The 14,119-nt window shown below is 44.3% G+C and overlaps 1 protein-coding gene across 4 annotated transcripts in view; it reads right to left on the reverse strand.

Annotated features, from left to right (window-relative positions):
- Positions 1-14,119, reverse strand: part of SETD3 (SET domain containing 3, actin histidine methyltransferase) — a 75,602-nt gene that overhangs the window by 59,450 nt on the left and 2,033 nt on the right. The window contains exons 1-3 of one of the 4 annotated variants that reach the window (XM_043922348.1): positions 13,736-13,740; positions 9,264-9,270; positions 763-872 (exon numbers count right to left, since the gene is read on the reverse strand). In XM_043922348.1, coding sequence (XP_043778283.1) covers positions 763-865 — 103 coding nt within the window. In that variant the 5' untranslated portion in view covers positions 866-872; positions 9,264-9,270; positions 13,736-13,740. Of the gene's footprint in view, positions 1-762; positions 873-984; positions 1,128-9,263; positions 9,271-13,735; positions 13,741-14,119 lie in introns of those variants that run through there. The other 3 variants (XM_043922345.1, XM_043922344.1, XM_043922346.1) reach the window with 3 other exon arrangements.

A 14,119-nucleotide genomic window follows, 5' to 3' on the forward strand; every position in this document is an offset into this window, starting at 1 on the left:
TGGACATAAGGACAATTAGTCAACAAACGTTTCACACCCATGTGTAAGGCTCTATAATAAGCGCTCTGGGGGAGTTACAAAAAGAGACGACACAGTTGCTGCTAACAGAGCAGCGAGGATTCCATCACTGGGCCAGAACGGGCACTGTGGAGGGCCGCACACCAGGCCCCTGCCTGCCAGGGCCCTGCCCTCTTTAAACAGCTGCATCTGTTTCAAGACAGAGACCGCGCCCCACGTTCCTGCCAAACCTCTAGGCCCCCTCTGTTCCCCAAGGAGAAGACTAGATGTGTAAATAGTGGATAGTAACTAGTTACGTGTTGATGCATAACTATCAGGTTAACCAGTCTTACTTCCCTCTTCTATCAACACCAAGTGAGGCCCTGGGATACAGGAGTCTGTCCTTAGGCCATCTACAGTCTATCTGAGGAGACCTGCGGGAAGGAGCAGGTGGGGGAGCGTGCCTGTGGGGGCCCACGCTGATCTGCGGGGGGGACCCCCAGGGGAGGATGGGAGCACTCGGGGAGGGACAGTCACAGCCGGCCCCGTACCTGTTAGGTAACAGTTACTGTTGGTACCGTTTCTCCATGTTTACAGCTGGGGAGACTGCGGGCTGGGAAGATGGGTAATCTGCCAGGTCCCATGGCTAACCAGCTGGGAACTGACAATAGTCTGTTTCACCTCCTGCTCCCCAGACCAGGGACCCCTCCCCACAAGGAAAGATGCACGTGCCCCCCAGAGGCGGGCAGCCGAGTTGGGACTTACTCTGCAAAAGCTCACTGGTCAGGTTCAAGGTTTCCTTCGGGGACACGCTTGCTGCAGCACCAGTGCCTGATTTCTGCGTTTTCACTCGGCTCTTCTTACCCATTTTCTGACTACAGAGAGAAAGAAAAAACAAAGAGGAAAAGCCCTACATTTCCAAAGAACAAAATCGAGTAATAAAACAGAGCACTGAAGTGGCTCAGCCTGGAGACATTAAGATCTTACCTTGCAGGAGCCATATTCCTGAAGTTTCCTTCCAGAAAAAGCAATGTGTAACAAACACTAGTGTTTGGAGGCACTCAAATGGGGGGGAAAATGCTGCTTTGTAGTCTCTGGAAGAAAAGTTCATTCCTGTTCACCTACAAAAACTACAGTGGAAGCAAGTTTTACTCTGGAATTTTTTTTTAATTACATAGACTTCGTTGTACATCCTACGGTGTTTATTCTGTGACACTACATTCATGTATCACAAACTGTCACATGGCCACAAAAATCTAGATATTCTTTTCTCACTTTGCTTTAAAAGAATAATTTCCTATGAAGAGTACCTATATCATAAGCAACAAATCAGACTCTCTGGATAAGCGCTAAAGACACTCTGGAGATCAAGGAAACTTTAGGGAGCTAATCCAATTCCTCAATCTCATTTCAAGGAAAATCCACAGTGCCTTGCCCAGGGTTTCACAGGAGTCGATGGCAGACCCGAGCCTCAAAAGAGGTCTCCATCACTGCCTCCCCATCTGGCACTGCAACTACCCTGGAGGCCTCAATGGTCTAACAGACAAATGGCCACAAGCAAACAAGACAGTGGGACCGGCAGGTACCAATGGATGCTAGGCAGAGATGTTATAACATTTGTGAGAAAACAGTTGATGGCAGTGAGTCAGCGACATATCTTGAAGAAAGCAAGGGACTGGGACATGTGAAGACAGGGTAGGCAACTCAAAGGTTGGGCAAGAATGAGGGGGGCACCTGGGGGCCCGGTGGGCAGTGTGCCCGCCTGGAGAGGAGTCTGTGGGGAGTGGGGAGAGAAAAGACCCTAGTTGCAGGAGGGGTACCACTGCTGCCCGAGGACTCTGATCCAAGGGCTCTTCCTAAGTCAGAAGTGCCTGAGGACAACCACCCAGGAAGATGGGGAGGCCAGGCGAGCAGTGCCTGGAGCCCCCTGCACACTAATCGTCAATGGACGCCATGGTGATGCTCCACGAACTCTCGCCAGCGAGCTTCACTTCATCGCCAGGGTGAGCCAGAAAGCCAACTCTGACCTACTTGGTTTTTACAAAGAGAAACAAGTACTGAAGTGGGAGAGCTGTGACGGGACAAAGGGTTAAAATGCATGCTCTCCCACAGTCTAGCTGTTCACTCACTCCACTGTAAAGACTCCATGCAAATACAGGCAGTGCTCAAACAACAGGAAACCGCATTCTCTTAAAGGACTGGCTGTGTAGCTTCTCTGTCTCTGATGTAACTTTGTAACTTATGTATCCAATAAGCCTTCTAACACAGGGAGTGGAACACACAGTATCTGGCTTCCCAGAACCAAAGGAAACAAGTAACAAAACCTGAAACAAGTAACAAAACCTAAAACTTGTGCAGCAAAGAGAGTGAGTTATTTTGAGATCAAAAGCAGGGGAAAAAATATTAAGTGTGGGGCAGGGCAGCAGGCAGAGGAACAGTTTAAGCACCTTTTCCTAAACTCAAGGACTAAAGAGAAGGAAGCTCCCATGTTCGCTGGCTCTCCGCCTGGACAGAGTGCCTGCCACTCTTCTCTGCAGCAGGCCCTCTCCACATCTACAGAGGGCATCTTTGCAGAGGATCGCTGAACTTGACCTGAAAACAACTAAGACTAGCGCTAAGTCCGCAAAGAAGGGCTCCTATCACACTTCCAAATGTAGCTTGGCGGGAGCAGTCGGAGATGGGCCTGCTGGCCTCTCCCTACAGCCTTGCGTATCAGACGCCAAGCAACTTGAAAACATCACTCCAATAGGAGCTCGAAGACCCTGCCCCATTCAGCAGGCCTGCGGCACAGTGAGGCCAAGGCAGCCACATCCCCCACCCCCACACTGGCTGCCTCAGGACAAGGACCCAAGGGCTACAAAACAGGATTTCCACTCTGCCTGCAGCCCTTGTGCCCACCCCGAATGCCTTCCCTCAGGAATCCGCCTGCAACTCCCATCCCGTGCCCCAGCACCTAGATACCTGCCCTGAGACAAGGATCCTTAATTAAAGCAGCAGCAGCAGCGACTGTGTGTGCAATCCTTAACCTTTGCCACACGCAGCTAAGATGTGTTTGATCTTCCCAGACACTCTAATCAACAGACATCAACCTCCTCTTCTAGATGACATTCTCAAAAAGCTGCAGCGAGGACTCTGAAGCCTGGGCCTGGCCACCGCCCAGCGGCTCCTGTGAGACGCAGAGGAAAGCACGGCGCTCCACAGGGAGCAGGAGAGAGGCAGGTCTTCCAGACCCGACACCAGCCGCGCCTGGACAAGGGGCCGCCCTGAGGACCTCCGGCGACCCGCCCCTCTGGAAACCACCTCCTGCTCAGACTGCAACAGCGTCCTGCGTTCTCCCTGCCCACGCCCACCCCTGTAACGAGTCGGTCCCACAGTAACGAGCGCAGAAACACAACACGGGTGGAACTTCAAAACACATCAGGACGTGAGCACCTGGGAGAGCCGCTGTTCTTGAACTTCATACAAGTGGGATTACACAACACACGGGCTTCTTTTGCTCAAGGTGAAGTCTTTCCACAGGGCTAAGGTGACACCCACTCTCCCAGGCACAGCCCGCAGGGCCCTTCACCCCGTCACCCCACTCTACCCACCCCGCTTCCTTCTTCCCAACACCCCTTACACAGTACAGCGTCAGGATCTGCTCATGTTCTTCCCCTTTTCTGGAAGAAAGCTACCTTTGGCTACCTCTGCCTCCTCCAGACAACAATTTTTCACATACCCAGGTCAAAATGTTCCCAGTGGCCCTGAAGAAATTCTGGGTTCCTCCATGCAGCCTTCACTCCCATGGAAATCAGTAAGGCTGAGTCAAGTTCAATATGATCAGCAGATGCTAAAGGTTAGGCTTACTTTGAGATTTGTTGTTGTTTAGTTGCTCAGTTATGTCAGACTCCTTTGCAACCCCATACACTGTAGCCCACAAGCTCCTCTGTCCACGTGATTTCCCAGGCAAGAATACTGGATTTGGTTGCCATTTCTTTCTCCAGGGAATCTTCCCAACCCAGGGATCGAACCCACAATTCCTGCACGGACAGGTGCATTCTTTTCCACCAGGGAAGCTACCATTGAGATCAGTCTTTCGGAATTCTCTTTGGACTGGTTCCCTCCCACAGGGATACAGGCCCAAAAGACATAAAGCAGCTTGCCCAGGTTGTTGTTCAGTTGCTAAGTCATATCTGACTCTTTGTGACCCCACAGACTGCAGAATGCCAGGTTTCCCTGTCCTTCACCATCTCCTGGAGCTTGCTCAAACTCGTGTCCATTGAGTCAGTGATGCCATCCAACCATCTCTTCCTCTGCCATCCCCTTCTCCTCCCGCCTTCATTCTTTCCCAGCAACAGGGTCTTTTATAGTGAGTCAGCTCTTCATGTCAGGGGGCCAAAGTGTTGGAGCTTCAGCATCAGTCCTTCAATTCAAGACTGATTTCCTTTAGGATTCACTGGTTCAATCTCCTTGCAGTCCAAGGGACTCTCAAGAGTCTTCCCCAACACCACAGTTCAAAAGCATCAATCTTTCAGCACTCAGCCTTCTTTATGGTCCAACTCTCACATCCATACATGACCACTGGAAAAATCATAGCCTTGACTAGACAGACCTTTGTTGGCAAAGTAATGTCTCTGCTTTTTAATATGCTGTCCAGGTTGGTCATAGCTTTGCTTCCAAAGAGCAAGTGTCTTTTACTTTCATGGCTGCAGTGATTTTGGAGCCCAAGAACATAAAGTCTCTCACTGTTGCCATTGTTTTTCCATCTAATTGCCATGAAGTGATGGGACCAGATGCCATGATCTTAGTTTTCTGAATGCTGAGTTTTAAGCCAGCTTTTTCACTCGCTTTTTTCACTTTCATCAAAAAGCTCTTTAGTTCCTCTTTGCTTTCTGCCATAAGAGTGGTGTCATCTGCATATCTGAAGTTATTGACAGTTCTCCCAGCAATCTTGATTCCGACTTGTGCTTCATCCAGCCCTGCATTTTGCATGATGTACTCTGCATAGAAGCTAAATAAGCAGGTGACAATATACAGCTTTGATGTACTCCTTTTCCAACTTGGAGCCAGTCCATTGTTCCATGTAAGGTTCTAACTCTTGCTTCTTGACCTGCATACAGATTCCTCAGAAGACAGGTAAGGTGGTCTGGTATTCCATTCTCTTTAAGATTTTTCCACAGTTTGCTGAGATCCACACAGTCAAAGGCTGAAGCAGAAGTAGATGTTTTTCTGGAATTATCTTGCTTTTCAATGATTCAATGGATGTTGGCAATTTGATCTCTGGTTCTTCTGCCTTTTCTAAATCCAGCTTGAATATCTGGAAGTTCTTGGTTCACATACTGTTGAAGCTTGGCTTGGAGAATTCTGAACATAACCTTGCTAGGGTGTGAGATGAGTGCAACTGTGTGGTAGTTTGAACATTCTTTGGCATTGCCTTTCTTTGGGATTGGAATGAAAACTGACCTTTTCCAGTCCCATGGCCACTGCTGAGTTTTCCAAATTTGCTGGCATACTGAGTACAGCACTTTCACAGCATCATCTTTCAGGATTTGAAAGAGCTCAGCTGAAATTCCATCACCTCCACTAGTTTTGTTCCCAGTGATGCTTCCTAAGGCCCACTTGAATTCGCATTCCAGGATGTCTGGCTCTAGGTGAGTGATCACACCATCGTGGTTATCTGGGTCATGAAGACCTCTTTTGTATAGTTCTTCTGTGTATTCTTGCCATCTCTTCTTAATTACTTTCTGCTTCTGTTAGGTCCATACCGTTTCTGCCTTTATTCTGTCCATCTTTGCATGAAATATTCCCTTGGTATCTCTAATTTTCTTGAAGAGATCTCTAGTGTTTCCCATTCTATTGTTTTCCTCTTTCTTTGCATTGATCACTAAGGCTTTCTCATCTCTCCTCGTTCTTCTTTTGAACTCTGCATTCAGATGGGTATATCTTTCCTTTTCTCCTTTGCCTTTCACTTCTCTTCTTTCCACAGCTATTTGTAAGCCCTCCTCAGACAACCATTTTGCCTTTTTGCATTTCTTTTTCTTGGGGATGGTCTTGATCACTGTCTCCTGTACAGTGTTACAAACCTCCGTCCATAGTTCTTCAGGCACTCTATCAGATCTAATCTCTTGAATTTATTTGTCACTTCCACTGTGTAATCGTATGGGATTTGATATAGGTCATACCAGAATGGTCTGGTGGTTTTCCCTACTTTCTTCAATTTAAGTCTGAATTTGGCAATAAGGAGTTCATGATCTGAGCGACAGTCAGCTCCTGGTCTTGTTTTTGCTGACTGTATAGAGCATCTCCACCTTCAGCTACAAAGAATATAATCAATCTGATCTCAGTATTGACCATCTGGTGATGTCCATGTGTAGACTCTTCTCTTGTGTTGTTGGCAGAGGGTGTTTGCTATGACCAGTACATTCTCTTAGCAAAACTGTTAACCTTTGCCCTGCTACATTTTGTACTCCAAGGCCAAACTTGCCTGTTACTCCAGGTATCTCTTGACTTCCTACTTCTACTTCCAGTTCCCTGTGATGAAAAGGACATCTTTTTTGGTGTTAGTTCTAGAAGGTCTTGTAGGTCTTCATAGAACCACTCAATTTCTGCTTCTTCGGCATTAGTGGTTGGGGCATAAACTTGGATTACTGTGATACTGAATGGTTTACCTTGGAAATGAACAGAGATCATTCTGTCATTTTTGAGATAGCACCCAAGTACTGCATTTCAGACTCTCTTGTTGACTATGAGAGCTACTCCATTTCTTCTAAGGGATTCTTGCCCACAGTAGTCGATATAATGGTCATCTGAATTAAATTTGCCCATTCTGGTCCATTTTAGTTCACTGACTCCTAAAATGTCCATGCTCACTCTTGCCATCTCGCCTCTGACCACTTCCAATTTACCTTGATTCATGGACTTAACTTTCCAGGTTCCTGTGCAGTACTGGTCTTCACAGCATCAGACTTTACTTTCACCCCCAGGCACATCCACAACTGGGCATTGCTTCCACTCTGGCTCAGCCTCTTCATTCCTTCTGGAGCTGTTTCTTTGCTCTTCTCCAGTAGCATACTGGGCACGTGCCAACCTGGGAGGTCCATCTTTCAGTGCCCTATCTTTTTGCTCTTTCATACTGTTCATGGGGTTCTCAAGGCAAGAGTGCTGAAGGGGTCTGCCCTGCCCTTCTGCAGGGACCACATTCTGTCACAGCGGTCTGCCCTGACCCGTCTGTCTCAGGGGGCCCTACATGGCATGGCTCATACTTTCACTGAGCTAGACAAGGCTGTGATCCGTGTGGTCAGTTTGCTTAGTTTTCTGTGACTGTGGTTTTCATTCTGTCTGGTCTCTGCTGGATGAGGAAAAGAGGCTTGTGGAAGCCTCCTAATGGGAGGCACCAGCTATGGTGCAAACCGGGTCTTGCTCTGATGGGCAGGACCATGCTCAATAAATCTTTAATCCAATTTTCTGCTGCTGGGTTAGACAGGAGGAATCCTCCAGGTAGGCACTGTCAACTCTTAATTAAGGAGAGTGTAGGGAGGTGCCTGTCCTTGTCCCAAGGCAAATCCCTGAGGTGCAGGAGCCTAGGTCTAGACCAGCTCTTAACCTGTGCTACCCAGAAGCCAGGCTGACAGTGACCTTGTCCAGGAAAGTCCTCCAGTCACCTGGCCCACTCTGTCAGGAGCCCCTCACCACTCAGTCCCCCTGCACACAGACTCAGGGGCGTCCTCAAGCCTTAAGGGTACCTGAAGAACTCACATTTCAGGAGGGCGGTGGTTCTCTGTACCCAGTTCTATGGCCCAGTTCAGTGGTTCTTCCAAACTCTGCAGCCATCAATGTCTGGAAGATTCATTTGCCTCTGGATTCAATGTGGTTCGGCACCAACTCTTCTAGTATTTGTGTACAGACACCCTGACTAGAAGCACCTCAGAAGCAAACACGCATTTCTTTTGACCCTAGAAAGTACCAGGCCTTCCTGCCGCTGTAACCCCCTTTGGCTTGGTACCACCCGCTGATCTACAAAAGTCTTTAGTGAAGGAGCCTAAGTCTCAGCTCAAATCCCACCTACCAACAACCCCCTCCCCAGTCTGCACCCAGAGCTCAATCCTGAGGCTCTGCGGCCTCACCCGCTGAGGTCGACTTCATTTACAGGTTATCTCATCCACTGGAGTGGGTTTCCATCTTACAGCAAAAAAACTCCAACCTTCCATTTTGAAATTATCTGTAGGGTCTAGTATGGTGTGACAGACACAGCTGAGTGTCAAATATTTGTTGAATGAAGGAAAATCTAATTTGAATGTACTAGTGTTATTTGTACACTTCCCAGGTGGCGTTAGTCATAAAGATCTGCCTGCCGATGCAGGAGTTCAATCCCTGGGTTTCAGAGAGCCCCTGAAAGAGGTGATAGCAACCCACTCCAGTATTCTTGCCTAGGAAATCCCATGGCCAGAAGGACCTGGCAGGTGACAGTCCATGGGGGTCGCAGAGTCAGACATGGTTGAGCAACTAAGCACGCATAATATTACTTGTGAGTGATTTATCTCCTATCACTATAGTAAGATTGTATAGCAATGAACGATTTTGATATATTCCCCCAACACTGACAGGACAGGAACCAAAATGAGACATTTACTTAATATTTAACTACTACCTCTAAAAAACTAGGATGACTCTTAAATCAAAACACAACTTTATACACATAGAGATATAAAATTCACATTTAAAAGATGGCTTCCTTTGGGAATCCACAGTTTTTGTCAGAAAAGTTTTAAGATATTACATTTCATAGAAGAATCTCTCTGGTTTCTAGAAAGCAGCCAAGCAGAAAGAAGTTCATTTCCAAGAGAAACGGAAAAGCAGTGACTCGCTCGTGACTTCGAGCTCCGGGGACACTTGAGACAGGGGCACGGGCGTCAGCACAGCACTGCTCTGATCCCACCGTCCCTGCCACAGCCCGCTGAGGCCAACGGTGACCACTGTGACGTCAGGGGACTCACACACGGCTACGACTTGGCCAAGAGCCCACAGCCATCAAGCAGTGGACCCACAGCTTCAACCTGAAGTCCTGTGTTAAGCCCAGCACATTTGCAATGAGACAAGCTCACCGGCATCCCCGTGCCAGGACCATGCCAGTCACGGCAGAAGATGACCAAGTGAGGGACAGTCAGGCCTGTGGCCTCGAGGATGAGGAGGTAGGCACCCAGGACACAGCCTGGATAACTCCTCGAATGTGCAAGGAAAGTAAGGAAACAAAGAGGGGCGAGGAATAAAGTGCAGTTAAAGGAGAACAACTGGATGCTAAGATTCAGCCAGAGAAAAGTGTTAGAATCCAGTTTGGGTGGTCTCCTAAATTCAACCCCCTTCTGCCTTTCTTAGCTAACGAAGATGTCCCCAACACCAAGGATTTAAAATAACTACCCACCCTGTTCATGATTCAAAAACTTGTTACACACCATGAATAATTTTCATTGTGAGTTCAGCCAAATTTGAGGCAGGATTCCAAGTTTTAGCAAATTAAAGAGCCAAATAGGTATCCTGAATATTCTTAATGTTCTCAGTGGAAAAAAACTACTGCTTAGTTTAATTCATCAACTTCCTACAAAGACTCAATATTTATCTTCAATATTTATTTCAAATATGTTTACTAGAAAAATTTAAATATGTGCTAAATTACATCTATGTATACATACATAAAGTTAAATTCCAAATTCCAGTCAAAAGGTACAATACTAAATAAAAGATCTGTTTCCTCAAAGTTTAGATCAAAATCTGGTATAAATTACGAGTTCTTATTGAATTATCTTAGGGGAAACAAATATATGGTTTAAAAAAAGGACTGAATACTTAAAAGAAATTACTATGTAGAAGAGCAATACTGAATTGACAAGCAAATGGATTCTACAATAAACAGTTACTACAGTGGCAGTCCCTCAAAGAAAGGGCCATCAATAAAAAGAAACAGCAAGCTACGAGTTTTACACATATCTACATTTCTCACCATCAAGATTTTTAAAAAATCTACAGAATCTTCAAAACCTGGCTCTTCATAACACCATAAGCTATTCTGCAAATCTATCAACCACCTCTCCACCTAAGAGATAGAACAGACTTAGAAAACAGTAAAATAGATGGCATATTCAATTATTATTTAAATTGCTAATATGCAAGTGGCATCTGTAATCAACAATCACCTCTGACCAATGAAGTGATTCTTGTACATATAATCTGCACAGGCGAGGAGAAACATGAACACAGAGCATGCAGGGAACTCGGGTGAGGGGATGGTAGGAGTGGTAAGGGAGGGTGTTGGACACTTAACCCGTTTTTACAAAATCTAGTTCACACTTACTGAACAGACTGAGATAGAATTCAGCTGTGTGGGCTTTTTTTTTTTCTGTCCCCCCAAAATTCTAAATGGAAAGACTGTAAATGTGCATTATTCTTGAGTTGCTTTCCACTAATTACAACTAGAATAAACATTTTTAATTACACTTACTTGGTAATTCACCCAGAAAACCTTTGTTCAAGCCCAGCATCTTCTTTTCAACACATCCTGCATCCTTCCTCTCAACTCTGCAGCTGGATCGACTAAGGGAGAGGACAGCCCTCAGGCTTTCTCCTACCTTGGGCTCACAGCTCTAAAGGTGTTTGAAGGGAGTGTGAACCCTGCCTGATTTCTGAAGGAAGAAAAGAACCTCACTGAAATCCCTTGCAAGCCATTAGGATCAGAGGACATTCTGAATTAAATACACAAATTACAGGGTGGTGGCCTAGGCAAATCAAAGCGCTCCCAAATTGAAAAGTATTTAAGTTCTCTCTGCTACAAAAACTGATGAGGTGTACATAGTCCTTGCATTGGCAGCATGTTAACTGAAACGTCAGGAACATCTCTTTGCACATTTGCAGAATCTGGTAACACGGTCAAGTCACACTAACTTATCCCAGCTCAAGAGGCTGACAAGCACCCACCATTCCAACCTCTATCAGAGGAGGCGTGTGTGTCACAACTCACAACCACCAGGAAGCCAAGGCAGGCAGAGAGCTAAGACCGTGCAATTAATTTCAACTCAGTAGCTACACATATAGCAAGATGAAGGTAGACCTATAAGCTGTATGTAAGAAAAATTCCAATCTTTATACAGAACAAGCTGGGCTGTCAGATAGCTAGATACACAAACACACAAACTTAAGATCTTTTTTAAAAAATACAGATATTTCTTGCTTTCTACAATGTTTTTGCCATATTTCCACTAATATACATGATAATTTTAGAGATGCTAAACTATCTTTGATTGGCTTTTCAATACATAATAGGTGTACTTTGAAACTGCCGTTGAATTAAGTTACAAACTCAATTAAATTAAAATGAGGCTTCTATTTAAAGAAAGTCACTCCCCCCCCCCAAAAAAAACCCTCTTTATAAAGCAAAGAATCACTCAGTATCATAAATAATCATTCCTTATTATACCTTTCTTAAAGAAAAAAGAAAAATGCTAAAGGGTGAAGAAACAGCTAGCTGTAATCTGTCAAGAAGTTACTTTCAAACCACCCACATTCCTCCCATAAGGATACTAGATTCTCGAACTGTGGAATATCAGGTTTGGAAGAGACCTCTAGGTTTATTATCTGTGTTAACCCTCAGCACAAACATCTTTAAAATAATAACATCTAATGTTAAGTAGCAGGTATGGTTGTCAAAGTGCTTTGCGAACCACAGCCAAGTTCACCTCAAGGAGATTTACTAATACAGATGGTCCCCAACTTAAGATGGTTCAGCTTAGACTATTTCGACTTTAATACAGATGGTGCAAAAGCCATAGGCATTCAGGGGAATCGCTGAATTCTGATCTGTCCCAGGCTAGTGACATGCAGTACGATACCCACTGGGGTTCTGAGCAGCGAGTCTCAGCTGCCGGCCAGCCCGTGGAGCACGAGGGCAAACCACCAACACACTTGCCACCATTCTGAATCCAGACCACCATTCGGTTTTTCACTTTCAGTACAGTATTCAACAAATAACATGAGATATTCAGCACATAATTATAAAACAGGCTTGTGTTAGATGATTTCGCCAAACTGTAGGCTAATGTCAAGTTCTGAGCATGTCTAAGGTCGGCCAGGCTAAGATGTTTGGTATGTTAGGTGCACTAACTGCATTTTCAACAACGATATTTTCAAATGCTATCAGGATATAACCCCATCATAAGTTGAGGAAGTTCAGTATAGCCAAAACAGCCTTACTTTTCCACCAGCCAAGTGAACAAGTGAATTCACACTTGGATTCAGAGCATATTTCTTGAGTAATCTGAAAAGGAGGGATAAGTTAAGGCAGCCTTTAGGATAACATGATAACCAACTAAACCCTTGGTTACATAAACTGATCTTCAGCTAGATCCGTGTGCTTTATTAAACAATAAATCCAGATGCAGTTTTAATCCAAATGCAATTATTCATGCTAACTGTCATGTTGTTTGTTTCCAGGCTGTTGAAAGTGTGTGTGCCCTAGGGCAGGTTCCCACATGACCGCCTTCATCCTAACTGCACCATTCAGGCATTCTCTGTATCAGGAACTGAGGTAAACATGTTACACAGTAGATAAAGAAAGACACTATGCCCACTTTACAGATCAGAAACCTCAAGTTTAGCGACAGACAGCTGGGAGCAGAGCCTCATCAACACAGCCTGGTGTCCAACTTCACCGATGCCCAAGAGTACTAACATGTGAGAGGTTAAAATTTTACTCTGGCTTGGTAATCAGTACCACTTTACCTCTCAAAATCTTAACTTCAGAGTTAAGACTTCATCTTCCATTGCCAGCCAAGAGTGTTTGGACTTATCTTGATTATTTAATTAGCTTCTAACAATACTTGGAAGGGACTTGAATAAGAAAAAAATTTTTCAAAGCCTCAACTTCGGTATTTGAATTTTATAATCATTTGGAATCATTTTTCTTCCATTCAAACTCATTTCAGTTGAAAATTGTCAATAGCTGTGTTTGTACTTCTGGTTTTATGATGTTTATTTCTAAACCTAGAAGAAACTCCCAAAAGGAAATGGAGTCTACACAGCTAATCTCTGGCCTGAGTTACCGAAGGAATTTAACAATAGAAAGGATTGCTATTCTTGCCAATTCTATTAATTGACTTTTTTCCCCATAAGACTATTAAGTGACTTAGAAAAAAGTCTCAACTCCTTCATAATTAAAAAAAATTATATTACTGTTTTGTTAGAAATTTACTTTGAGAATAAACATTAGGTAAATTATATTTGCAGATAAAAATATTTTACAATATCCAATTTTGTGAGTTGAAAAGTGAGATGACATAAGGAAATCCAGGATACAGAAGTCAATTTTGCCAAGTAAGGTACACTTTACAGTCAATAAAAGTGAAAATCAGGAAAATTCAAAAGCAAGGAATCCTTAAACTACTACCTGTAAGCAGTTAAATATGACTCAGAATGAACTGACAGCCAAGATAAACACTTCTTCAACTGTAGCAAGAAAAAAGGATGCACAGGAAATCAAAATATTATTTCTGATAAATCAATGGGCCCAAATATATTACTTTTTAATTGAGAAAACCAGTTTCTAAAGATAAAAAACCTCCCAGTGACAGATATTCATCAAACTGCATCAAGAGAGATATAGGATTACTAGTTCCATTTCTAAAAACTACTGCAGATTAGTAATTAAAAAAGAAAAAAAGGAGACTATGTAGTTTAAACATTTTAAGAGACTTGGAATGTCTCAAACTAGATTGACACCTTGTAAAAATTAAGCAGAGAAACCCTGAGCCAGGAGTTCAGATTTTTACTCACATTTTTACTAAAATTCCACAGGCCACAAACTAGGTACCTGGTTCCCACTGAATTCAATGATCATCTACTAAATATTTTCTGCAAGCAACCTAGGTCATGCTGTAGACCGCCTCTTCCAGCCATCCCCGTCTTTGTCATCTTCTTCAAGATCATGAGAGCAGCAAGTTCTAAGGAAAGGTTGTGACCAGTTATCAGAGCTCTTAGAACAAAACAGTTTTCCAGGGGCTGAACTTTAGAATGGAAAACTTTCAGTACAACCTTCACAGCTCTCTCATTTTCCAATGGCTTCTAAAGCAAAGGTTTAATCATCATTCAAAATGTGGCCTAA

The sequence above is a fragment of the Cervus elaphus genome, chromosome 13 (genome assembly GCF_910594005.1).
Source record: "Cervus elaphus chromosome 13, mCerEla1.1, whole genome shotgun sequence".
In the NCBI taxonomy this organism is placed as follows: Eukaryota; Metazoa; Chordata; class Mammalia; order Artiodactyla; family Cervidae; genus Cervus; species Cervus elaphus.